The sequence below is a fragment of the Otolemur garnettii genome, unplaced genomic scaffold (genome assembly GCF_000181295.1).
Source record: "Otolemur garnettii isolate 467f Iridium unplaced genomic scaffold, OtoGar3 scaffold00012, whole genome shotgun sequence".
NCBI lineage: Eukaryota > Metazoa > Chordata > Mammalia > Primates > Galagidae > Otolemur > Otolemur garnettii.
The window spans coordinates 6,292,137-6,302,627 of NW_003852407.1; the positions used below are offsets into that span (position 1 = coordinate 6,292,137).

Sequence of the window (10,491 nt, forward strand, 5' to 3'; positions counted from 1 at the left end):
TGTGGGGGCAGTGGTGGGGGAGGGTACAGTTTCCCCTCAGGTCCTCATTGGCTTGTTCACCCCCTCCTGGGTTGGAGGCTGACTGGCTGGGTGGTAGATGGAAGAGCCTACATGGTTTTATTCCTATCCACTCAAAAGATGTTAATTAAGCACTTCCTACATACTTGCTCCCAATCCTCCTAGAGTATACAGTCCAGGGGGGAAATAGATAATAAGTAAGTGAATAAACAGAGAAAGCCATCATGACCAGCATGGGGGAATAGCAGGGAGGATGGGAGTGGCCATGCCATGACAAGGCAGGCTGGAGACAAGGAGGCTGGCTTCCCACCGGATGAGGAGAGAGCACCAGGGAAAGGGTTCTGGTGTTCTAAAATCTGGGGAGATGAAACAGGTGCACAGAGGCCACTGTCAGACAGGGCTGAGTGGGCCTCCTGCAAGTTAGGAAGGTCTCTCTGGCTTCTCCAGGAGGATAGGGTGCAGGAAGGAAGAAGGGGGCCCAAGGAAGACTGGAGTCCCAATGGTATGTGCTGTTGTGCTGGGGTTATCATAACAAAGTACCACAGACTGGGTGGCATAAACAGCAGAAATTGATTGTTCACAGTTCTGGAGGCCAAATGTCCAAAATCAAAGTGCTGGCAGGGCTCTGAGCAGGGTCTGTTCTAGCCTCCCTGAGCTTCTGGCAGCCTCTGTTAAGCCTTGGCTTGTAATTGGCCACTTTCTGTCTGTGTCTCTTCACATCGTCTGCCCTCCATGCATGTCTGTGTATTTCAGTCACAATGGGTTAGGGCCCACCCTAATGACTCCGTTTTATCAAGTTAAGACCCTGTTTCTAAATGAAGTCACATTCTGAGGTACTGGGGGTTAGGACTTTAGCATATGAGTGGGGGGGACACAATTCAGCTTACAAAATGACAGCCTGGCCCTTGGTAGTGGTAGTGACAGGGGTAAGAAGGGACTATGCCAGGGACCATCCTGGGGGTCCCAGTTGCCAGTAACACTTGATGATAGTAGAGAGAGGCCAGAATTGAAGATCCCAGGTTTCCACCTTTGATGGACGGGTTGAAGGTTGAGATGGGGAGATAAGGAAGAGATGAGGTGGGGGATGAGGGTGGATCCTGAAGGTCTAGTTGAGACATGTTAGGTTTGAGATGCAGAATCAGACCTTGAGAAATAAATGCAGAGAACAAGAGCATAGAGATAGAATTTAAAGCGAGAGAAATTCTTGGCATCTTTAGGGAAAGTGTGGATAAGGGAATGGTGAGGACTTAGCTCTCGGGCAGGTCGAGAAGAGGAGAGGAAACCTGCAGAGGTGATAAGGAAGAAGTTGACCTGTGCACACTGCTCTGTCACATGTGGGGTGCCAGGGGAGCTTAGAACCAGGAGGCTAGCCTCCCACCTCTGTGGTGTGACTTTGACCCAATCTCATAACTTCTCTGGCCTCCTGACCAGCACTTACCATGTAGTGACAGTGAGTATGCTGGTGATGTTGATGGCAGGGCAGAATAGGACCTGAGGTCCCCAGACCCCCAGAGCCCTCCTTGCTCCCAAACGCTTAAGAATACATGCATTTTTAAGAAAGCGAGTCCTTGTATCTTGCTGAGGCATGCAGAGATGGCTTTGCCAAACCAGGACCCAGGAGGACTTTGAAGAACCTGGGGCTAGAGCCTGTGCTTGCACACTGCTGCTTTCTTCACCTGAGCTGTTACTTTAACCCTCTTGAAGAAGAGGGAAAGCCAGGCCTATTTACCAGAATTTCTCTTCTCCCAGGATCAGGCCTGCCAAGCATTTTAGCTCTAGCAGGTGTGTGTGTGTGTGTGTGTGTGTGTGTGTACACGCATACATACAGCACACTCCTGTGAGCCCAGGGAAAGTGTAATAAAACCACCAGCAGACTGACTTATCCTTTTAGCATCATCTCACTCTGAAACTGGGCTGAAGTGTTTGAAGCTGAAAGAAAACAGCTATATTTGGAAATAGCTATTAATACCCCAGCAAGTATTTAGGTGGAAACAAAATGACAAGTCATGGTTTCCTTGTACTGTTGAGGGGTGGGGTGGGCAGGGGCTGGGGAGTCAGGGAGAGAAGGGAGGGAGCGCAGATGGGATTTTCCAGCTCTCCTCCCAGTGGGCGCATGGCCAGGGATCCACCACAACTTCCTACCCTCCCGTCACCATGACTGAGGGGTTACCTGAGGGACCTCAGCGGGACAGACAGATGGATAGCCTCCTCATGGGTTGACCTGAGGGGCTCCAGTCTAGCAGACCCCTGTTCCCAAATTCCCCTGTCATCAATGCCTAGAATTCCACCATTGTATCTCCACGTCTTAGAGTCTCAAGCATGTTTCTGCTGTTCTAGATTCATAGCACTGAAGCCCGTGGGTAGTGTAACCGCTTTGCTGTCACTAACATTTTAGTGTTAGCTAAGTGCTGGCTAACAGCAAGGCCTCGTGGGAATGTAGGGTTGTATCTTTGGGGAAGGACAGTGAGGGAGAAGGGTTGAAGGGACCACATGCAGACTGTTGCTTCCATTGACCCTGGGGACAGGGTGGTCTATTAATAGAGAAAACTAAGTGCTGCCCTGACTTCCTTTTTTATGGACTCTGTGGCCCGGGCCTTGCCTCTCTCTCAGAAGGCATGTAATAGGGGTGGGGTGCAAAGCAAGTGCCAACACATAGTCAAATGAGATGTTTTGGCCAAGAGGCAATGTCTCAGTTTCCCCAGTACCCTGGAGGCTGCTGATGGCTTCTGTTCTGCTGCCATTGGCCCCATCACAAACCATCTCCAGTGCTGGGCTAAGCAGATCCTGCTTGCACACAGTTGTTTTATTTCCCAGGCTGGGTCAGAGGGAAAGGTATTTTTTGGGTGAATGACCCACTGCCTACCTCCATCTCCACGAGTGGACAGCTCAGAGTTCTGATGGTGGCTCATTCCAAGATACTGAGGAGTCACAGCTGCCACACCCCAGACCACGGGACATAGACCCAGCTCCCCCCTTCTTTCTTCTCCCTTCTCCCTCTTCTTCTTCTTCTTTGACAGAGTCTCTCTCTATTGTCCAGGCTGGAGTGCCATGGCCTCACCCTAGCTCACAGTAGCCTCAAATTCCTGGGTTAAAGTCATCCTCCTGCCTCAGCCTTCCAAATAGCTAGGACTACAGATGCCCACCAGGACACCTGGTTAATTTTTTTTTTTTTTTAGAAGAGACAGAGTCTTGCTTTTTCTCAGGCTTGTCTCAAACTCCTGTGGATCCTCCTACCTCACTTCCGCAGAGTGCTAGGTTTACAGGTGTGAGCCACCATGCCCGGCCACACTACTTAGTTTTGAAGGCAAATCTCATTTATCCTTGAGGCCTCAGACCAAAGCCACCTCCCCTGTCATCCCTTCTCATTTCTCCAAACTCCTGTAGCACTTAATCTAGGCCAACACCCATTCTGTCTTGGTTCAAGACAACTGTCTCAGTGAGTCTATTATGTTTTCTTAAGGGGGCAGCAGGTTCTCAACAGCCCGGGCTGTGTCTAACTTACCCTAGTGTATCTCTCTGCCTTCTCCTCACCCCCAGAGCCCTCAGCACAGTGCCACGTGGAAGGAAAGCTCCTAGAAAAATCAGAGCCTGTTTTTATGCTGGCAATGGCTTTTAGGAGAAACTTTTGACTGTGACTGCCACGACCTACATCATGTGGCCTGTCCCCTCTCCTGCCTCCTCTGCCCACTCTGTACCCTTTACTCTCCCCACTCCATCCATGTGGGTTTCTGCCAACTCCTGAGACTCTCTTCCAAGCCAGCTCTGTGCTCCCTCTGGAATGCTCCTCCTTCTCCTCCTGGTTAACTCCTGCATCTTTCCAATTTCAGCCAAATATCACCTCCAGAGACGTCCTCCTTCCTAGTCTGGGATGGGATGCTTTGTTAGGGGCTCCCATAGAATCATTTTCCTTTGCTGACTTCAAAGCCCTGGGCCTCCCTGGTGCTGCACGAAAGGTGTGAGACTTGGCTGTCTACCTGCCCCACGCAGAGAGCTAACTTCCCCCATTGCCCAGCAGGTGGTTGGACAAGGACAAGGACGATGGGCAGCTGGTTCGAGAGTTGCTGCCCAGTGATAGCAACGCGACACTGAAGAGTGAGTTGTCTTGTTGACCAGGTGCTGGGTGTGCCTGTCATGAGCAGGTGCCTCCCCTCAGCTAGACAGAAGCAAGTCCTTCGAGAAAGCGTGTGCTGTTCACGGTTCACAGGGAGAGTGGCTCAGGGGGAGAGGGGAACGTCTGAGGAGGCTCTGGAAACTTCTGGTCTGGGCTGTGCACACAATCTCTTAGTGGCCTTGGATCTGAGTCCCTGGATGCTTATGGGTCAACAGGATGACAAGGAAAGTAGCACTGGCTAGTGGTGCCAAGCTCTGGGGGGACCTGTCATTCAGGCCTTGGGAGGAAAAATATATTTTGAAGGGACTGTAAAATGAGGATTTTTAAAAAAATACTAAAAAAAAAAAAGTAAGAAAGAAAAATGCTGCATATTGTCAGGGGGTCAGCCCTTTGTGGTGATTCTTCTTCATGTGCCTTGTTTGACCATGAGCTTTAGGCAAAATTTAAAAGAAACTTATCTCAAGAATGGTTAACAATACCAGCACCTCATGTTTATCATTTATTATCTCCTTTGAGCTCTGTAATGACCCCAGAATATGGGCAGAGATGATGTCCATTCATCGGATAGGGAAACTGAGATCTGGAGGGGCCGAAGATGTTTACATCTGACCTTTCCTAGGGTCGGATTGCAGAGCTGGAACCAGAGTGTCCAGTCTCTGGACTCAGAGTAAGAATTTAAGAACTTGCAGGGACCTCAGGAGGTGAGATGACCCAGGTGTATGGTGAGGGTCTGTAGTCAGTGTGGAGCTGGGACTGGTACCCAGGGCACCTCTATTTTACATCGCTTCTCTGGTCACCCCAGCAAGCTCCTGCCACACTGGAGGGACAGGGCCTTCTGACCCCTGCTTCCCAAGTCACAGCCTGTGAAAGGGTTTAAGAAGAAAATGGTGTAAAGGAGAGATCTTCTCAGTTTCTACTACATCTTTTAGTAAGAAGGACAGAAGCCATTTCCTCGAGTGCTCTCGGATCCTTAACGGAGCTGATTTGGACTAGACCCACTGGTCTGGTCTTTCCCAGGGCCTGGCTAGGCTGCATGGCTGGTCCCCAGGCAAGGTGTGCTCAGCTGTCTCCAAAGCTTTCTTCCCAGTGGGAAGACCCTAAGGCAGCAGTGTGTGGCTGGCCTGGGAATGAGCATCACTCTCCTCTGGATGCTTCCTCTCCTTTCCCCCAAACACACCCCTTGAACAAACCTGAGGATTTGGCGTCTTGGCTCATGTTATCCGAGGACCCGCCTTCTCCTCGGGTGTTCTTACTCTTGACACAGATGACACAGACCTTCTTGGCTAATAAAATGCCCTGACACCTATGTGGTGGCCCAGGGACAAGCAGGAACCTTAGGTCCACATTAGGATCTCACTCCGGCTGGTGACTCATTAACCAAATGCATGGCCTTCCAAGGCTCAGATTTCTTGCCTATAAGGCTGGGAGTCAGAACACCCAGCTGTAATACTCCGTGTGTGATGTGCCAATACTGTCTAGAGAGGTTGCTGCTCCCTTGGCCTCAGCTTCCTTGAAGCTGGACAGGTAATTGCTGGAGATCCTTTCAGTGTCTTAAATGTTGACCTTCTTGCCTGTAATTTGCACCTTCTGTTCTCAGCCTATTCACACCTTTGGCAGAAGGTGGGGCATCTATGAGAATTTGATGTTGTAGATGCAGAGATGAGGGACCTCCTGCCCCAAGTAGCAACCTGCCTCCTGTCCCAGGCTGCAGACTGCCTCCCTGCACTAACCCCTCCCTTCTTCCCTCTGCCTTGGGCTGCTCAGACTTTCGCTATCACATCAGTTTGAAGACCGGGGATGTCCCTGGAGCCAGCACAGATTCTAGAGTCTACATCAAGCTCTATGGAGACAAGTCTGACACCATCAAGCAAGTTCTTCTCGTCTCTGACAACAACCTCAAAGACTATTTTGAACGTGGCCGGGTGGACGAGTTCACCCTGGAGACCCTGAACATTGGGACTGTAAGTCCTCTTCCCCAGATCCTGTGATGTCACACCACCCATTCCCCTGCATACTGCCACACACATGTGTATACACACACACACACACACACACACACTCATGTACACAGAAGTGAGATCTTTTTTGAAGGAGAAAAATGCCCACTAGAAGGTTGTTAGTGAGGTATGTTTTTCTAGCTCTGACCTAGAGCAGCTGAAGACACGTGAATAGTGGCCATGCTTCCAGAGTCCCTTTGGGGATGGAATGTATATTTTTAGTAGCTTTATTCCAGTGTTTTGTTTACATCCATAGCCAGGACCCTTGTACCTAGATATCACACAGTGGAGAAGAGGAGACTCTCGGTGCAAGGAGGAAAGAGGAGAAGTGGGGACTAAAAAGTGGCTGAAAATATTTCTCACTTCCAAACTCGAGTGTGTGTCAGAATTATGCCTAGGAAGCTTGTTTCTGGGCACACATGTGGGCCATACCTGGGAGATTTTGCCTCAGGAGACCCGAGAGCCTCTGTCTATCAGGGCTCCCAGTGGCTTCAATCAGTAATGTTCCACTGCAATAGCGAAGTCTAGCCTGGACTGAGCTCAACTTGGACTTGTGCAGACACTTTAAAGGGAGGATGAGTGAATAGGAAGAGAGTGCACAGGGGCTTAGTAGAATCAGGGATGTGAAAAGCCACAGAGTGGTGGCGGTGGGGTTTGTCTGTGTGAAACCCACCAAGGTTTGCTATCTGCTACCTATTGGCATTTGTCTCGCAGAGTTTGGGAGACAAACCTACCCTCAGGTGTTGGCTGGAAACAACAGTAAATCATTTTTACAGCCTTGAGTTTTCTCAGGCAGGCACTTAAGGGGGATTAGGGTCAATCTAGGAATGTGGTCTTGAGCTGTTATGAACCATGATAGTGTTTTGTTCAGCTCTCTCTAGGCCAAGGTTGAAGCTTTTAGTTGAGAAAGGGCTGAGGAACCTGAAAGTTTGGTCGAGGTGAGAATTTTTCTTGACTTCACCTTGACAGACACAGATCTAAATCCAGAACTTGAGCACTGGGGGTGTCTGGAAATGTTTGAGCTGGGTTTGCATTACCACCTGCCCCTTTCAGGGTGTGGCTTGGTGGAAATCAAGATGTAACGGACCTGCTGTCTGCAGCCTCATCTTTCCCTACTTTAGGCCCTGAAATCTCTTCCTTCATCAAAACTCACTTATGGAAAAAAATCTCATGTCAGTCATTTATAACTTGAGGTTAATGAACTTAAGTCAAGGTTTTCCTTGATCAAGATGTATTTACATTTTAAGCTGAATTAGTAACTGCAGAGTCAAAATGCTATTCCCTTTACTGCAAGATTTTTTGCAGCAGCCAACAGATAAACAAGACATCTGCAAAGAGAGGGATGATGGTAGGAGGGCATTTGACCCCTCCTTGTGTTTCTGAGAGAAACCCCTCAATGAATAGCATTGGGCCTGTGTGGCCAGGCGGCTGGGGGCATGGCTCTGGCTGCCAACCACCTGCCCTCGGGCCCAGCATTTCTACCAACCTACTAAGCATAAGTTATGTAACCTGTTTTCCTCAGTTTCTCATTCACGACAACAGGGAATCCTAAGGGGGCTATTACTATCTTTAACTATGTGATAACACCCACATGCTCATGGTAAGTGTTTAGTAAATCCTACTGAACCGTTACTCTATGTCAAGTGCAAGGCGTTGTAGAGCTAAGACAGGGCCTGCCCTAGGGAGCTTCCATCTTAGCAGGCAGAAGCCCCCTGCCCCTGTCTTCAAGCTTTCAGCTGATCCTTCCTTGGGACTTTCACAATCCTGTCACCACAGAAAGGCAACAAAATTCTCCCCTGTCCCTTGGCATGCACCCAAAGGGCTTTCAGGCTTTGTCAGCATAGCTGGTTTCCTTTCGACCATTCCAGGGGACCCAGCTACATGCACTCAGCTGTGACAGTATTGCCATTATCAGCTGCAAAGAGGCATTTAATACTGGGAAGAGCAAGAGAAGGGCTCACATGGACAATTTTCTAAATCTGGCCTTTTGGCACCAGATGCAAAGCTAGTGTCACCTCTTCAAACCATCACAGAGAGACTCTCAGAGCTAGAAGGGCTCTCAAAGGTCATCTGATAATTCCATGTGATGTAAGAATTACCCTGAGTATAGCATTTCAAAAAATCATAAGAGCAGTGCAAATACTGAAAAGGCCAGTACATACAAGGATGGTGACGTGACCATCTACACTCTCATTTATGTTTCCTATGGGCGAAGATGTTAAAATGTAAAATAGCAAAGCAGCTATGAAGTGTTCTTGGAAAGAGAAAAATGTTCCTCAGGTCCAGAGTGACAGGAGGAACTGGACACAGAACCACAGAGCCCTGAGAGATTGTCTGCATGTCTTGTCACCTACAGGATGGGTATGTCAAAGACGAAATACAGAAAAATGTACAATAGTATGTTGTTTAAAAACAAACCAAACTAAATGGATGACACGGTTATCGGAAGGTGATGGCAAACATTTTGAACATTTTCTTTCTCGTGCAGCCACAATTTAACACCACTAGGGATTAGTGGAGCTTTCAAAGTTCACACCACTGGCTCCTTGCTTGCTTCTCACCATGGCCCCAGGAGAGGAGGGGTGCGCTGGACTTAGGAGGAGGGAAGGGAGGCTCCAGGAAGGAGAAGTGACTCCCTAGTCCCCCAGCTGGCTGGTGGCAGGGAGAGGACTGGGACCCATACTTGCCTGGGGAACTGGGGACCCAGGTTGAGGAGAGATTTATGCTAGGGTTTAGGGAGGGTAGGGTGGGGGCAGGGAGATTTCTACCCAGCCCACTCCTTGTTCACCCTCTCTTGGGTTTCCTCCAGATCAACCGGCTGGTGATCGGGCACGACAGCACGGGCATGCACGCGAGTTGGTTTCTGGGCAGCGTCCAGATCCGAGTACCCCGCCAGGGCAAGCAGTATACTTTCCCTGCCAACCGCTGGCTGGACAAGAACCAAGCCGATGGGCGCCTGGAGGTGGAGCTCTATCCCAGCGAGGTCGTGGAGATCCAGAAATGTATGGAGGAGGCTGTAGGAGATGTCAGCCTTATTTCCCCTGTGGGGTGGGGCCCAGGGAAGAGGGAGGAGACTCTGGAGAGAGAGAATGGGGATGGCCAGCTGTCTCATACCATGGTGCTGGGAGGGAAGAAGGACTCCTTTTACAGATGGGCAAACTGAGGACTCAGTGGATGAAACACTTTGGGATAAACATAGCAAATAACTTTATTAGGAAATGTACGTTCTCAACCCTGTGTGGGAAAGGAGTCTGTGTCTTCCCCTGGGAAGACTAGTTGAGGAGACAAAACTGTTTATGCCTTCCTTTATTCAGTAAATACGCAGCTGACCGCCTGCACTCATGAGCTCTGTATCCGTGTATTCAACCACCTAAGGGTCAAAAATATTTGGAAAAAAATTTCACCTGTACTGAACGTGTACAGACTTTTTTTCTTATCAATATTCCCTAATCAATTATTCCCTAAGAACTATTTACATAGTATTTACATTGTACTGAGTTGTCAGTGCCCTCTGTGGCACCCTGTCACCATGCAAATAAAAACAGCCGGGACACAGATTAGAAGTACATGCTTGCAAGAGGTGGGCTTCCCATATTGCAGGGAGAGCCCCAAGTAACCTCTGTCATGGCCTTTTATTGAAGCATTATACAACAGGTGAGCTCTTTCCCCATGGGCTCAACTCCCACCCTGTGCACCACAAATGTCCAAAGTAGAATACCTGCTTGCTAACGAGTGACCAATCTTATCTCAAGAACACATGCAGTTGCCTGAGGGCTTGTCTCCAGGCTGCAAAAACATCTCCAAGCTGGCCAGGGGATTGTCCTGCTCCCAGTGCCTCCCTCAAGAATCTCCCCTCATTTCCTGTTTAAGATATTCTTGTACAGGGTAATGGAGAAATCCACAGTGGTCTGTCTTGTTTGTTGTCCTCATCAAGTAGCTCTCCTTCTAGCTAGGTGACAGAATAATTAACAAAATTACACCAGTGAACTCACTGAGGGTTTTTCACAGAAGAAAAGAAGGAAGAGGTTAGCCATGCTGTTGAAAATGTTTAGAATTCCAATTTTTGTGACAGACTGCACTCTTTCAGGCAAATTACTTCCTCCATGCCAAACAATATGGAAATGGTTGATCATGGCAGTAATAAGGCTAATCTTACACATTTCACCACCTAACTGTCTCGGGCTGACCCATGGGATCCTTAATCAATGATGCTTCCATAGGAAGTATTAACCAGTGCCTGAAGTTTTAATCTCAGGTGGTAAAAGGCTACTGTCAATGAGCTCATACCCTTTCCAAGCTGAAGTCTGGAGGAGCAGCAAACAAGCGAAATTTTCTCACCTTTGCTGACACCAGTGCAATTATTGC

General features: G+C 48.9%; 1 protein-coding gene across 1 annotated transcript in view; it reads left to right on the forward strand.

Moving 5' to 3' along the window:
- Window positions 1-10,491, forward strand: part of LOXHD1 (lipoxygenase homology domains 1) — a 164,623-nt gene that overhangs the window by 75,464 nt on the left and 78,668 nt on the right. Inside the window, exons 15-17 of the mRNA XM_012802001.1 lie at window positions 4,034-4,110; window positions 5,894-6,090; window positions 8,936-9,128. Of these exons, the coding sequence (XP_012657455.1) occupies window positions 4,034-4,110; window positions 5,894-6,090; window positions 8,936-9,128 (467 nt within the window). The remainder of the gene's footprint in view (window positions 1-4,033; window positions 4,111-5,893; window positions 6,091-8,935; window positions 9,129-10,491) is intronic.